The 16,332-nt window shown below is 50.8% G+C and overlaps 1 protein-coding gene across 2 annotated transcripts in view; it reads right to left on the minus strand.

Annotated features, from left to right (window-relative positions):
• Positions 1-16,332, minus strand: part of Ak7 (adenylate kinase 7) — a 47,377-nt gene that overhangs the window by 20,074 nt on the left and 10,971 nt on the right. The window contains exons 5-10 of one of the 2 annotated variants that reach the window (XM_063241180.1): positions 15,312-15,422; positions 9,381-9,461; positions 8,274-8,362; positions 5,273-5,363; positions 3,170-3,247; positions 1,850-1,999 (exon numbers count right to left, since the gene is read on the minus strand). In XM_063241180.1, the coding sequence (XP_063097250.1) occupies positions 1,850-1,999; positions 3,170-3,247; positions 5,273-5,363; positions 8,274-8,362; positions 9,381-9,461; positions 15,312-15,422 (600 nt within the window). The remainder of the gene's footprint in view (positions 1-1,849; positions 2,000-3,169; positions 3,248-5,272; positions 5,364-8,273; positions 8,363-9,380; positions 9,462-15,311; positions 15,423-16,332) is intronic. The other variant, XM_063241181.1, reaches the window with a different exon arrangement.

The following is a 16,332-nucleotide window of genomic DNA, read 5'->3' on the forward strand; positions in this document are numbered from 1 at the left end:
TGGGCAGTGAGTGAGCAGCTAGAGGGGTTTATTTCGGGGATGCTACCTCTCTGTGTCTGTCTCCCCTTGTTTTCTAAGAGACAAGGTCTGGTACATAGCCCAGGTCGGCCTCCACCTTGAGGTAATCCTCCTGCCTCGGCCTGCTGAATGCCGATTTAATTGTTTTTATCACTTTTTTTAGGGGCTGGGGATTTAGTTCAGCAGCATAAGCTCCTGTTAAAAAGCACATTAAAAAACAGCACTACTCCTGCTGAACATGTGCTTGCTTGAATGCTAAATAAAATTTGTGGCGTTCATAACTAGTAATATACTTGAGGAGCTGCAGTGCGAGGCTTGCGAGTTTGAGGCCAGCCTGGGGAGATGGCCTGCGTCAGGGTCAGGTAGAAAGGGCTGGGGACGCAGCGCATCACCAGAGCCCAAATGACAAAAGAAAAAATAAAAGATTTCCATCCTGCTTGGAAAGATTTCATAATCTCGCCCCCGAGGTTGGCTAGCATCGTTCCTATCGCTGCCAAACAGGCAGGGAAACTGAGGCCGTGGACCAAGGAGGTGGGACCGGCTGGGGACGGCGGCGAGGCCCTGGCCTTTTAGGGAGCCGCCCGCTTTCTGTCCCCAGCCACACAGGTGACCACGACACGGATCTGCAGCTCCGAAACTTCTTCCCGCCTGTTCCGCTTTCCCCAAGTCCCAGGCCACCTCCGAGGCCGGGGCAGGTGCTGCTGCTCTTGTGTCTGGTTTCAGGGGGAGGCCAGGACACTCTGCAGTTAGGTGACCCGTTCCCGCTGCGCCTGCATCTCTGCATCCCCGACCTGCGGGGAGCCTCTTTGGAAGCTGCTTCACCTCTCTGAGCGCCAGTTCCCTCATCCGTAAAGTGGGGTAAGAGCGTCGCCCTTAAAACCTGATCATACGAAGAATTCCACCATTCCTACCTTCCGCCATGAGGGAAGGACAATATGTGAGGCAATCCGCGCATTAATTCACTTCATTTAACCAGGTCAGGACGTGTAGGTATTTCAAAAAGAGATTGGTGAACAGAGGGCCTGGTGGTAAACGTGTGATCTCAGCACTCTGGGAGGCTGAGGCAGGAGGATGGCCTGTCCCGGGCACCTTAAGGGAGACCCTGTCTTAAAACAAACCAAAAATAAGAAATAAAAACGGGCTGGGGTGCAGCTCAGGGTCAAGCAAGGCCCTGGGTTCAATCTCCAATGCTTCAAAAACCATCCTGGCTTTGTACATGATCATTGGGTACAACTTTTATTCCTTCAATAACTTTTTAAAAAGATACTTGCCTTGAAAGGTTGTATTGGTTAAAACGGGCAGTAAAATCCCCTGGCCAGTAGAGAGATCAGAGCAGATCCGGGGGATCTGACCTCCCCTCATGTCTCCCCACAGGTAGGGAGGCACCTGGGTAATTTTGCGTATGTGGGTAATGCTGTGACAGTGCCAATCCATCCTGAGGTTACTGCCCTGTTTGATTTGCACAGCAGTGATTACCAATGCTAACTTTTTTTCTCTGAGACAGGGTCTTGCTACGTGGTTCAGGCTGGCCTTGAGCTCACTGCACAGCCCAGGCTGTCCTCAGACTTGAGGTCCTGCCTCAGCCTCCCGAGTGCTGAGATTACAGGTGTGTACCGCTGCACGTGGCTTATTTAAACAGTTTGAAGGGTCGGCTGAGGAGTGTCAGCTTAAGGTACGTGTAGATCGTCAGACCTTGGCAGATTTGTCCAGTTTGGAAAGTGACTGAGATGGATAGTTGGGGTGTCTGAAGAGGCGGCACCTTCATCGGTATAACCGCTGTAACGCGGTGGGGGCTGGGGTGGGCATCTGCAGGTGGGGTGGTGATAGTTACCAGGAGCCCTCTGCTCTGCTTGTACTCTTTGAGGACGATGTTCACATTTTCCACAAATCCAGCCTGCGCCACCCACCGGATGTTGAAGTTCTCCTTCACGAAGAGCGACTCCATCCTCAGGTTGACCAGCAGGTGGTCTATGCTGTCTTGCTGGGGGGGGGGGGGAATGACGGGTTTGTCACTGCTGCTTCCTTTCCACAGTCTGAAGTGACCGGGAGCACTACGGTGAGCACGGCAGGCAAGGCTGCTCACTGAGGACGGAAGTCGGGCCAGTGCAAGGGGATTGCGATTCTATCCGGATATTCTTTTTGCCTTTCCTTTTCTCCGTGCTGGGCATGCCAGCCAGCATCCACCCCTGAGCTACACCCCTGGCCCTTTTTAAAAACACACATAACTCCTGCTCTTTGAATAACGCAGGACCATGGTTCAGTATCCCCTCTCCCCAAAAGAGCCATTATGTGCCTGTCATGGTGGCACATACCCAGAATCCCAGCCCTCTGGGGGCGGAGGCACAGTAGAGCCTCGCTTGCGTATCTTCACAATTTTAGTGAGTCCTTGTCTCAAGACAAAATAAATAAATAAGCCAGGTGTGGTGGTGCATGTGTATAATCCCAGCTCTCGGGAGGCTGAGGCGGGAGGGCTGCCCCAAGTTCAAGGCCAACCTGGATTACACAGTGAGTTCAAGGCCGGCCTGAACCATATATTGAGTCCCTGTTTTAAAAACAAAACAAGGGTTGAGGATATAGCTCCATGGCACAGCGCCTGTCTGGCAGGCGCAAGGTCCTGAGTTTGATTTCCAGGATCAAAACAAAACAAAACAAACTCCAGAACCAAACAAAAGAGGGAAAAAAAGGGCCAGGGATGGAGCTCATTGTGAAGGGCTGGGTTCTGTTACCAGTCACACATAGACACACGCATGCGTGCGCGCACACACACATACACACACACACACACACACACACGCACACGCACACACACACACACAACAGTGAGCACGGCAGAAAAGGTTTCCTCTGACTCCCAAATCCACCCAGCCGGTTCTGCTCCTCAGAAACAGCCTGCGGCACCTGTGATTTGCAAGAGGCTTTGCCGTCTGCAGGTCCTGGTGACAAGAGTGGGGTCCCCCCACCCCAGGAGGAGACGGGAGAGCCACACCTCCAACAGCCTTCCATACATTTCCTAGGGTTTTACACAAAAGAAACCTGAGGCTGGAGAAAGAGCAGCGGCACCACCCCAGGACATGGAGTTGGCCCCTGGCCCTTCTGATCCAAAACTCACTAACATTTAGGAAGACTTTTTAAAAAAATCTTGCATACTAACGGTCAGCTCCTTGATTAGGAAAGCATTTTCTTTGGGTACTCTCTGGATCTTGCCAGGGCCAGTACTTTTACTGATGAACTGTTAAGAAAAAATAGAGGCGTTACTTGGTTTACCTGTGAGAGCTTCACACACAGCTTCTGGAGGCAACGAACACTCATGAGTACAGAGGCTGAAGCATCCGGAAAGCAGAGGACCGTGTGCTGAGGGCATTCCTTTATTTGTTCCCAAAATACACTGGGAAAGAGATGAATAAGGCCTGGTCCCTGCCCTTTGAGGAGCTCCCAGTTTGAAAGAGGAGACAGCTGGACACAGATAACGATCACATTATAGTTGTGCGATGTGGCAGGGGCATTCTGGCCTGTGGTCTTTTTATGTTTTTTTTAAATCGGTACTGGGGATCAAACTCACGACTGTGTGCTTGCAAGCAGGCATTTATGCCGCTGAGCTAAATCCCAAGGCCCGGGGATGTGTCTTATAACATTTAATTTTTTTTTTTTTTTTTTTTTTTTTTTTTTTTTTTGAGACAGAGTCTCACTGCGCAATTCAGGCTGGCCTTGAATTCACTATGTAGCCCAGGCTGGCCTTGAACTCTCAGTGATCCTCCTGCCTCAGCCTCCCAAATGCTGAGATCACAGGTGTGAGCCACCTTATCTGGCTGTGTCATTGTCCTCTTTGGGGCTCTTATTCTATTTTTAGATGGAAGCTGCCTTAATAGATGCTTTGAAAATAAATGTCAGTTAGGTCAGTTCTACACTTGTAATTTTGCCTGTTGACAATCTCAGTGCTTGAGACCCCTCCATTCTTCTGTTGAAATCCCGACCCCTCAGGGTGCTGGTGTCAAAAGTGGGGTGTGGGGAGGTGATTAGGTTCTGAGGGTAGAGTCCTGACGAATGAGATTAGTGAGAGGACAGGGAGAAGGCCAGGACTTTCACGTCCCAAGGGCCTGCACTGGTCACCAGACCTGCAAAGGCCCTGGCCTGGACTTCCCACCTCTCAGAGCTACTGTGGGATTTTGCTGCAGCAGCTGCAAGGCATTCTGGGAGTGTGGACACAAGTGGGGCAGGAGACAGTGAGGGCGCTGAGGAAGAGGTCTGAGCAGCTCGGGCAGGGCAGGAGCTGGCCGCAACTGTGGCTGCAAGGCCTGGGAGGAGCGGCCCTCTCAGCTGAGGCCGGGGAAGTGGCCAGGAGACCCGGCGTGGAGACACATTTTCATGTTAAGTGTGATCAAAGTGTTCAGCGAATGCTTACAATGTTAGATTTTGGACAGTTGAGGATGCCCTGCTATGAATATGCCTCAGGTGGGCCTGTCCCTTGCAGCTCGCCCACCCCGTCATTCTTGCCATTTCCTGGAGCAGCTGGGAAGTCCTCTTTCAGAGGGTCTTCAGGAGGTGTGATCAAAAACATGGTGAGCACTGCTGCTGAGCGCGTTCCAGTAGCAAGGCGGGCTCGGGAAAACATGCGGGTGTGTCCTCATGCTCGCTCATCACTGAACTTGTCCCCATGTGACTTCCGGCCCTTCCCCAATGGCAAAAGAGCCATGAGAGGTCAACGTTTTGAATCAGCTGAGGACATTAAGGCGGCTGTGACCGTGACCATGCAACTAGAGACCCTCTGGACAGAGCACCTGCAGAGCTGCTGCAGGAAGTGCCGGGAAGAAGGGGACTCCTGTGTGAGGATTTTGAGGGGTTTTAACAGCAATGTGTCTTTTACTGTAATTAAAAAAAAAGTAACCTCAAGGACCTGGGATTTAGCTCAGCAGCATAAGTGCCTGCCTGGCAAGTGTGCAGTTGTGAGTTCGATCCCCAGTACATAAATAAATAAAAAACAAACAAACAAAACCCCTCACAGACACTGAGTATCTTTGTGTGACTGAGGGGCCACCTGAGCCTGGGAGTGGCCTTTCTTGTCTCTCTCCAGGTAGGTCCTGGAGAAAGGGCAGCGGGTGGGGGCTCCCCAGTGAGCCGCTGCAAATGCTGAGTTTGGGTTCGCAGTGCATCCTACTGCAGGGCGCCCGGTTTTATTAGCACAGCTAATTCCATAATGAGTGTTGAGGTAAAGGTGTGTAAGCGGCACCACCGTATGGGCTGCAGCCGGCCACCCTACCTTGACCAGGTCTTCCAGGGTATTAGCGGAGTCGTCCACAGCGACCAGGTAGTGGTGCTTTGGCACGTGGTCTATTACGTTTTGTATCACTCTGTGGGGGTGGCAGGGAAGCAGCAAAAGGGAGGTGATGATTAGAACTCCCCACTATCCAGCCCCAGTGAGCAGGCATCAGCTCTGGTATCTGTCCTGTCATTTGTCCATCCATCCATCCATCCATCCGTCTATTTGTGACAGAGTTCCGTGATACAACCCAGGCTGGCTTGAAACTCACAGCCATCCTCCTGTCTCAGCCTCCCTCCCTGCTGGCACTGGTGTTTTGATGTCATCTCACTTAATTGTCATTGAGATGAGGGACAGAAGGAGTGAAGTGACCGTTTAGGCTGAAGGACACCTGGGCAGGCAGAGGAGTCAGCCACTGGGGAGACACTCGCCGGCCTCTGCCCTGATTTTTTTTCTTGTGCACAACCTGCCTGGCAAGACAGCCAGCTGGGGCTTGGCCGGAGCTCGAAGGGGTGGGATGGGGTGCAGTAGTTGTCCCTGAGTGAGTCACTGCCTCTAAGAAGCTGGGCTCACGCACAGCACTCAGCACCGGGCTGCCCAGCTGGTCTCAAACTCACAATGAGGCAAGGACCGTGAGCATCTCTGAATGCTTAGCTCCAGGCCCGGATGGAGGCCAGGGCTCCAGGTTGTGACCCCATGGAGTCCTCGCCACGACAGGCCCAGGGCGTTGCTAGCGTTGCCCTCTGTATGAGCCAGAAATGCAGACTCCGGGGCAGGAAGCCAAGTGTCCTGCGTTGGAGCGACTCAGCTGAGAGCCAGGCCGGGTGCACAGACCGAAGGATTCTGGGGAGACCCGGGTGGGGGGCGATGGGCCTGCCACAGCGGCCAGCTCCCCCACTCGATTCCCTGGTCAGTGAACTGCAGCGCACGGGCACTCATCTGGGGTTCCCTTGGGCCCGGGTGTGGCTCTGAGGTCACTTCCCAGCCCCGAAAAAGAAAAAAGTAATGAGTGGTGTTTGTTTCGTGATTTTAATTCCCCGGTTTTGGTAGTGCCGGGGTTAGATCAGGGCCTCGTGCGTGCTCGGCCTGGCCGCTAGGCTTGTTTTATGTTATTTTCTCTGGACACATTAACTTCATGTTAACTTCTAGCTTCTTTCTTAAATATCTGAATTTTCAAAGAAACTCTTAGGAAGGAAAAAAAATGTTACTGGAAAGGGAACCGAATCTTTCCATAGTGGAAAATTGTTCACTAACTTCTCTGTTTGGGACTAAAATGACACATTTTGGTTTTTTTTGGTACTGGGGATGGAACTCATGATCACACGCTTGCAAAGCAGGAGCTTAGGCCGCTGAGCTAACTCCCCGGCCCCACATTTTGTTTTAAAAATGTAAGACTTCTTTATATCTTTAAAACCTGGTAACCAAAGGTAAAATCTCTGCAAAAACAGAAAGGCACATTGAGTTATTTATTTATTTTGGGTTTTTTGAGACAGGGTCTCACTGTGTAGCCTGGGCTGACCTGGAACTAACAGCAGATCCTCCTGCCTCAGCCTCCTGAGTGTGGGGTTACAGGCGTGCACCATCAGGGGTGACTAGCAGGACATATTTTGGCCCCTCTGTCCCCACCGTCAATATTGGACTCAGAACATTGCTTTTTTTTTTTTTTTTTTTTTTTTTTAGTCTTTTTGAGACAGGATCTCACTATGCAGTTCAGGTTGGCCTTGAGCTCACTTTGTAGCCCAGGCTGGTCAAACTCTCAATGATTCTCCTGCCTCAGCCTCCCGAGTGCTGGGATTACAGGCGTGAGCCACCAGGCCCGGCTGGAGACTGATTTTTGATATGGTCGAAACTTAATTTAAAAGATCCATCCTTAAAAACAAAAGTAACCAAGGATGCACCTGCAGTGGGGGAACCAAGCCCCTGAACCTGAGCTGTGACCCCAGGTAAGGACCCAACTTGATGGCCTGGTGTCAGGCCAGGGCGCTCTGTGAGCAGGGCTGGGCCACTCCACGGGTGCAGACGCCCAGGACCCTGCAACCTGGGCTCCTCTGCAGAAGCCCTGAAGCCATGGCTCAGCATGTGAGCAGGGGAGGAATGTTGGCCGGCCAGTGTCGAGATGATGATCTCAAGCTATCTCAGGCCCTTTGCAAAAACAGACCTTTACTTTTCAACTCTGTGTCTGAGCCGGTACTGTACCCGTGACCACTCATGATTTGCTGTTTACCATTTACGCAAAGCTCCCGGGCATGGCTGACCCCAGCCTGCTGTGAGCCTGACGCTAGAAGGCTGTGCTGTGAGATAAAGCCAGCCTGTTTCCTCCCCGTACCTCAGCCCGCAAGCACTGGCCAGCTGCTGTCTTATCTAGACCAGCCCCTATCTGTCTCCTTTCTGGAATCTGAACTGGGGAGCCCACGTCACCGTCTCTAGCAGGGCAAAGGAGAAAGTCGTGTCCCTAATGCTGTTCATTCCAAGCTCCGCTTTCCTAGAATTGCTCTGCCGGCCAAGTTTTTAAGAGATTCACTCTGGGGGCTGGTGGTGTGGCTCAGTGGTAGCACACCTGCCTAGCACGCCGGAGGCCTTGCATTCCACCTCCAGCCCCAGAACAGCAAAAATAAACCAAAAAGCAGGAAGCCATGGGGCTTCCAGGTGGACGCTGTTAAATCACATGCAAGATGGAGGTAGTAATGGTACCACTAGAACCTTCTGCATAGGGTTTTTGGGAAGAATAAATACCACACTCTGTGTAAGGGCCTTCGTACTGAGTAGATGCTCAATAAAGGTCAGTTTATACATAGATGTGAGGGCAAGCGGCAAATGCCTGTCATCCCAGCACTTGGAGGCTGAGGCAGGAGGATTGCTAAGAGTTCAAGGGGAGCCTGGGTCACACTGTGAGTTCAAGGCCACCCTGAACTGCAGAATGAGACCTTGTCTGAAAAAAAATTTAAAAATACAGAAAGATCAGTGAACCACACAAGAGGTCACATTTCTGGGAGATGCTTACCCTGCCAGGTCTAGAACATGAATTGTTGGAATTACATTTGTTCCATCTCCAAAAACAGGTAACGCGGGGATCTCACCCAGCCAAGCGAGCTACAGGAAAGAAAAGCAGTTGTTCATCTCAGCGGAGTGGGAGAGGGCTGCAGCTCTCACCACAGTGAAGCGACGGGGAGGCCCGGCTGCGGAGAAATCGCCGGAGGCTTTGGAAATTGGTCCCGAGGAGGTGGGGACCCAATCCCACTTGGGATATTTTCTTTCTAGACTCCTCACTCTGAACCCCTGTATCTTCAGGGCACAGTCAGTCTGCAGACAGCCCCATCTTTCCCAGCATAGTAGAGTCCACGCGATCTGTGGACTGCACTGTGGGGTGCGACGCTGTTAATGAACCCCATGGGCACTATGCCCCCCACTTTCACACAAAACCCCGAGTCCACTGCCACTCACTAAGCAGCACCTGGCTGTACCTGGAGGAGGCGGGCGCTGGATGCTGATAAAGAACTCAAAGGAGTAAACAAGCACTTGCCCGCCTTGCGGGGACCCCTGAGGCCACACGAGTCCCCCCGCAGACCCAGGGCCCCTCACTCCTCAAATGCAACGCAAGGAACCCGTTTCTGCTTAGAGGCCTACCTATGCTTCTCACCCACCAGTCCTGAGATTCTTTCTGCAACAGATTAAGAACCTCCTCTGGGGCAGGGAGGCCTCTTTCTCCCCTTGGGCAACCTCCTTGGATCCCCAGTGACAGGAGAGGGAGAGGGCAGATACGGGGAGGGTGTATGTGATCAGTGCATGCTGTTTATAAATGCGGAAGCGTCACTCTGAAAGCCTTTCATATGGACCATTAATACATTTAGTCAAAGTGGCGCATGGTGGCCTGGGCCTGTGATCCAGCACTCCGGAGGCTGAGGCAGGAAGACTGCCATGAATCTGAGGCAACCTTCCTGCCTCAGCCTCCTAAGTACTGGGATTACATGGGTATGCTGTCATACCCAGCTGATTTATTGTATTTTATTTTTTTATGCTAGAGCACAATGCCAGAAGAGCTCTTCCCGCAAGCTACACCCCTAGCCCTGTAAAATGTGCTCAACAAAATCCACATAGTGAAAAGTGGTACCTTAAAGAACGTGTGTAAGATGCCTCCTTCCATGCCGTACTGAAGTCCTGCCGCGACTACATAAGTTGCAAATATCTTGGCCTGTGGGGTAAAATACAGAAAATGGCTGAGGAGCAGATCCTCAGTACATTAACCAGATCGCTTCAGTCGTTACGAGGGGCAAGAGGGCGTTTCATCAACTCTTTTGGACACGTTAGGAGTTGCTCAGGGCAGAGACACTGTCTACTCAGGAATGCCGCAGACCACTGTGGAAATATAACCAGGACACTTAGTGAAATTACAGACTTGTTACATGTTGAAAATGGGATGCCTGTAAACTCTATCCTGGGATTATAAAACCAGGGATTATAAATCCAGGTCCTGACGGGCGTGATAATCCCAGCACTGGGGAGGCTGAGGCAGGAGGATCGCTGTGAGATCAAGGCTAGCCTGCACTACACAGTGAGACCCTGTCTCACAAAAACCCCCAAACCAAAACCAAAACAAAAACACCAGAAAAACAGGTCCTTCCCAGGATCTGGGTTTACTAGCAGGAGTGACAGATGAACATCACGTGAGCTCAGAAGCAGGCCTGAGAGGGGGTTTCAGCTGACTGGAAAGTTCACTCTGTCCTCTGGATGGTGTAGGGACTGGGAGACTTTGCCTTGATATTTATCTGTCTTTCATCATCAGCGAGATGCTCTGCTACCTGGGGTGGGGTGGGGACGTCCTTTGTGGAATGTCAGACAGTTCACAGTTGAGATAATACTCAGGGATACCTGAGGACTGATCCAGTTTACTGCCTGCCTTCCCGGCACACTCACAAGGCAGCCTGAAAATGCTTGATTTAAAACTGAAGCCAGGGGGCTGGGGATTTAGCTCAGCGGCATAAGTGCCTGCCTTGCAAGCAGGCAGTCATGAGTTCGATCCTCGGTACCGATAAAAAGGAAAAAGACAAAAAAAAAAAAAAAAAAAAAACAAAAAAAAAAAAACTGAAGCCAGGCGTGGCAATGCGCACCTGTGGTGCCAGCTACTCAGGAGGCTGAGACGGGAGGATTCACTGGTGAGGGACTGGCCTGGGCAACACAGCAAGTAAGACACCATCTCGAAAACAGAAAAAACAAGGAACAAAACAAAATGAAATGCAACAGAAACCCGGAGAGGCAGGCCAGCTGAGAATTTCTGCATTGCTGATGTGAGGTCCAGCGGCGGGTTAGGCTGGGACTTCACTCTGACCTAAGGAGTCTCCAAGCGGATGTGCGATCAGATCCATCACCCACTGAGACTGCGTACCTGGTGCTATAGGATTTCCTTGTTCTGTTTTGCTTATTTTGTTTGTTTGCTTTGCGGTGCTGGGGATTGAATCTGCTGAGCTGTACATGCAGCCTCCTGCTGTGGGATCATTAATAAAACCTCACCACCGCCACCATCATTAGATTTTCAGAGGGAGGTGAGGTGTCTGGAATTGAAGGAGGGGAGGAGGAGCTGGGGATGGAGGGCCAGGAGACACAGGAAGTGCCTCGGTGTGGGAGAATCTGGGTCACAGAGTGAAGTTCTGGAGGAGAAATTGTGCCATGGTGCCATTGTTTGGATCTGACGGTCCCCCAAGTCCATGCGTTAAAGGCTTGGTCCTCAGCTGGCTGCTGGCAAGAGGGGACAGAAGCTTTAATGGCTGGGGCCTGGTGTGAGGCCCTTGAGTCCCTTGCATAGGATCGAGACCTCGTCTCTCTTCCTCTCTTGCACACTGGGCAACGCGCTCCCACTGGAATGTACTGTGCCCATCTGTGAGGGACGGAAACCTTTGAAACATTGGGCCAACATCTTTCTTCTTGATACATTTACGAGCTCAGACATCTTGTTACAATCATAGAAAGCTGCCCATGCACACTACCATTGGTCCACGCTCCCTTACATCTGGGCCAGTAGCTAAGTGAGCAAAGCGACCCAGTTCCCTGGCTTTTCCTGGCTGTTCCAGGTAAAGTGCCGAGAGAAGATTCCCCAAGGACTTTAGAGCCTGTGGCTGGAATCCTGCAGGTCCTCACATGTCTACCCGAAAGAGCGGCCATGGCTTTGCAGGAAGGAAGCTGAGAGCTGTGACGTTTTAGGCAGGGGTTAGGTGGGAGGGTGCAGCTGCGAAATAGGGCATTGGGAGGTCACAAAAAGGAGAAGGTCCAGGGGTGCAGCCCAGTGGCACAGCACCAGCCTGGCATGCACCAGGTCCTGAGTTCAATCCCCCCCCCCCACCAAAAGGAAGAAAATCAAGGCCCAAGATTTTACTTGAGGGTGTGAAGGAGTCACTCATCTGTGATAAACAGTTAAGGAGGAAACTGGTTCCAGAGAAACAGTTTCAGCCGTGAAAGGCTTGACTTGGGGCGTTCTGAATTCCTGCCTGCCTCAGAATGTTCCTGGGACACTGTGAGCTGCTACTAGGACTCTGACGAGCTCCAGGGAACAAAGCTGCTGACGGTGACTGCGACAGACAGCGGGGGATGCACGCACGCCCCAACTGTGTGCAGAGCTGGGGTGTCGCCCACCAGATCCTCAGCCTAGGGCCAGTGACCTTGGAGAGAAGCAGAACAGAGGACTGGAGGGTGACCGTGCAGGGGACTAGGCCCCAGCCAGGGAAATTCTGTGAGACTTTAGTGACCGACAGGGGCGTCGAGGAGCAACACTCCGGGCAGGAGGAGGCAATGACTGGTTGTCCTGCACGGATTTTGGTGAAACCACAGCTCACATCTGAATGTTTTTGGGGGCATGCACACCATGTTCTGGGGAAGACATCTGTTTTCCCTTTTTTTCTTTTTCTCACTATGCAGTTCAGGCTGGTCTTGAACGCACTTTTCAGCCCAGGCTGGACTTGAACTCACAGCAAATCTCTTGCTTCAGCCTCTGGAGTGCTGGGATTATAGGCATGCATCACTGTTCATGGCATATTTTTCTTTAATGTGCTAATGTCATCAAAGAATGCAAAGCTAGGGATGCCTATGTTGAATATTGTAGTGTAATCAGGGTTATGTTTACTATGCCTTTGAATAGCTATTCTGTAATTGTTTATAAGGAGGTAAATGCCTGTGGAATACCACAAAGTGACTCTAGATAGCACAAGTTGTGGCCTGTGTCTGGGTGTCCCCCCAAAACCTCACATGGCCATGGGGGCAGGCTTCTAGGGTTTGTCAGTGACTCATGGCCCAATGCTGGGATGGATGTGAGGGCTACGCCCCCGTGGGTGTGTCCCTCATACCTGAGGGACAGGAAGAGTCTCCCTGTGTCCTCCTTCCCTGCAGCTCTTGTTGCTTGTGTTGATCTCTGCTGCTGAGAACTGTTGCCCTCTGCCATGTGCCACCCTGTCTTGGAGCCGTTTGATTTTAGACTAAAACCTCCACAAACTGTGAGCTAAATAAACTCTTCCTTCCTTAACTTTGGGTGTTGTGTATTTTGGCTTAGCAAGGAGAAAACAGTAACCAACACAGCATATGAATAAACTGTATACATAAAGCTGCAATTCCAATCTGCCCTCATGCACAGACCGAGGCTTTTGAGTTAGACCCTGTGGAACTGAGATAATGTAAAGACTGTAAGGGCACCAGAAATTATAGGTGCAAGGCGTGGTGGCACATACCTGACTCTCAGCACTTGGGAGGCTGAGGTGGGAGGACCTCTGTAGGTTCTAGGCAAGCCTGGGCTATATAGTGAGTTCAAGACCAGCCTGCACTACATAGGGAGACTCTGTTCCCCCAAAATCATGATTTGTTGAATATGTCTAATTCACTGGTTGAAAATATATGATCATACACATAAAAGGTTCAAGTGAAGGATAATATAAAGTGGAGAAATGCTGTCTTTTTTTTGATATGGGGTATAGGCTGGCCTTGAACTGGAAGAAATCCTCCTGCCTCAGCAGTAGAGGGCTGGGATTATAGGTGTGCACCATCACACCCAGATTCACAAATCCAAACTTTTAACAAAGTAAAATAATTATTAAATTCAGGAAGAAATTCAGGCCGTCTAATTTAGTCCCTTTATCTGTTTTAATTCCAAAAATTGTGGCCTGGGTATCTCTCAGCAGTAGAACACTGCTGGGAGCTGTGGTCCCTGGCGTAGGTCCCAGACATCACGCCAGTGTTTAGTGACTTGGATGAGGCGGTAAATTAATGCGTATACAAGGATCTAGAATTCCTAATTCTCCTTTATTCTTCGATTATTTTATATTCACAGCGCTGTGCTGTGTGGCACTGGTTATTTATTTCACAGGCCACAGGGGAATTTGTGGGGCCAAAGTTCCTGTTGTAATATCCATAGCGGCCACTAGGTGTCTCTAGAGAGTCACGTGTGCACTGCGTTTAGTAGGGTTGGTCTTCCATTACTGGGACTTTTGGAAGTTTTGGGGTTCCTTTTATATTTATTTGATTTATTTTTTATTTTTATTATTTTTTAGGGAAGGAAAGGCTTATTTATTGCAGTTCTTGGAGGCTTCAGTCCATACTCAGCTGGCTCCAAGGCAGCATGGCATGGCTATTCATGGCTGCTGCAAACAGCAAGTTGCAAACTAGCATGAGAGCTATTTTTTTTAAATAAAATATCCTTGAACTCACTCCATAGCCCAGGCTGGTCTCGAACTCGCAACGACCCTCCTGCCTCCCAAGTGCTGGGATTACAGGCGTGAGCCACCACTTCCGGCTCCAGAAATTTTGGGGTTCTATGTAAGCTCTATATGGGCAAAATAGGGTAGTGCTAGTAGTACATATTTCACAGATTTTTTTTAAAACAAGGTGTCGCTTCGCAGTTCAGGTTGGCCTTGAACTCACTATGTAGCCCAGCGTGGCCTTGAACTAGCAGCAATCTTCCTGCCTCAGCCTCCCCGGGTGCTGGGGTCATAGGCGTGCGCTACCACGCCCTGTGCATCACAGAATTTTAAAAATTATTCATTAGGTCCATGAATATTCATTATTCATGGTGCATAATAAACAAAACATCGCTCGGCACACACTGAGGCGAGCCTTCAGTGTTTTCTCAGCTTTACTATTTCATAAGTAGGGAAATTCCTGTCATCTCTTTTGATAAAAGACAAGAGAAATACAAAACTTTTACGATGTGTGTGTGCCAAAATGACCAGTGCTGCTGGCACAGGAAGCCGAGAGGCTCTGATCGTGCGCATTAGTTCGTCAGCTCTGCATGCATCCTAGTAATTGGTGAGCGCAGACGCGTGGAGATAAGCTGGCTGGACGGGATTCCGAGTCCAGGAGACAGAAGGGACCCCGCGGGCCGGCTGTCTGGTGGAGGTGGGTGAACCACGGCTGCACCTCTCGGCCTCTATCCCGCAGTGCCCCCTGGTCTGGGGGCACCGGGGCCCGGACAGCACTGTCATTGTTCAGAGTGACCCAGGCGGGCCGGCCAGCTGGGACAGAGCGACCCGGTGCAGGGGAGGCTCTCTGGGCTCCGCACCCTGACTTAAAATGAGCTTTCCAGTGAAGAGAGAAAATGGGGGTCCTTTCTTTCCCAGGGCAGTTTCGGGGATGCGCAGAGCCCCTAGGCTCAGCCGGGACCTTGCAAGGTGGGCAGACCAGGACCTGCACCAGGACCCCTCAGGAGGGTGCACGGAGGGATGAGACCACAGCTCAGTGATCTGCGGACATAAGTTTCTGGGAAACTAAACACATAGGTCTTTAAAATTTTATTTTACATTATTATTATTACCGTTGTTGTTGTTATTACTTTGGTTTAGGGAGGTGGGATCTCACCATATAGTTCAGGCCAAGTAGACCAGGTAAGCCTCCAACTTGAGCACTCCTGCTGCCTCAGCCTCCTGAGAATTGGGATTCCAGGCGTGCACCACCACATCAGGCCAGAGAGATGCGGGGAACAGCCCTCACCCTGACTAGGCGTCAGGCACAAGCTCAGCACAGGGCCTCACATGGCCTCTCTGCCCACCGCATCCTGTGACGTCGCACTTACGTTCTTCCCAAATTTGAGGACTGTTTTTTCAGCATTTATGTGGTCCAGAAAATTCGGATGGTTCTTCCTTCTTCGGTAGTCCTCTTCGGTGAACGGGACCTCAGTGTCCTCCTGCAAGACAGAAGGAGCAGCACTAAGGCGGGGGCTTCCAGGGGAGCCCCAGAGACTCAGGGAGACCCTGTCTCAGAAGTCAAAAATGGGCCAGGCACATAGCTTAATGCAAAGGCCTTGGGTTCAATCCTTGGTACTGTCAGAATAAACATAAATAAGTAACTAACTAAACAAAGCCAGATGGGTAGTACAGAAAAACAAAACACAGGATTAAGATTCTCCTACTTATTAAAATTACAACAGGAGCTGGGGATTTAGCTCAGTGGCACAAGTGCCTGCCTGGCAAGCATGAGGTCATGAGTTTGATCCCCAGTACCCCCTTAAAAGTAAAATAAATGTTCACTCTCTGGTGAAAAAAATAAAATTCTACAGATGAAAACACTCTACTATTGCCACCCTTCTTTTATGTCAGAACTGATTTGTATGCAGTTTTGTATCTTCTCTGATAAATGGAGAATTTATTTTGTCCCAAAGCCAGGTTTCCCGGGCACCCTGGCCAGGCTTCCCGGCCCTGCTTTGCTGATGCCTGCTCAGTCCTGCCTGCCTGGGGCACGGTGACCCTGCCGGGCTTCTGGGGAGACAGCGAGCTGCGGGTCCACGCTGCACCCCGGGCTGGCCAAGCGCTGAGGGAGGATGCCGCAGCGTCCTTCTATTTAGTTGTGTATATTTACAGACTGTAATCGTGTTTTCTTGTACTAACCATCTGCTTAGTCTGCCTATAAGTAAATGAAAGATCTTCTTTTCTTTGATCCTTTGACATAGCCACTGCTCTGTAGGGCAGGCTGGCCTTGAACTCACTAGGTAGCCCGAGCTGGCCTCAAATTTGCAGCATCCTCCTGTCTCAGCCTCACAAGTGCTGAGGTCCCAGGCAAGTGCCACATGCCCAGGTTATCATTTTGTTCTTGGTTAA

Source organism: Cavia porcellus, unplaced genomic scaffold (assembly GCF_034190915.1).
Source record: "Cavia porcellus strain 051 isolate PalLab524CR breed Dunkin Hartley unplaced genomic scaffold, mCavPor4.1 scaffold_31, whole genome shotgun sequence".
Classification (NCBI taxonomy): Eukaryota; Metazoa; Chordata; class Mammalia; order Rodentia; family Caviidae; genus Cavia; species Cavia porcellus.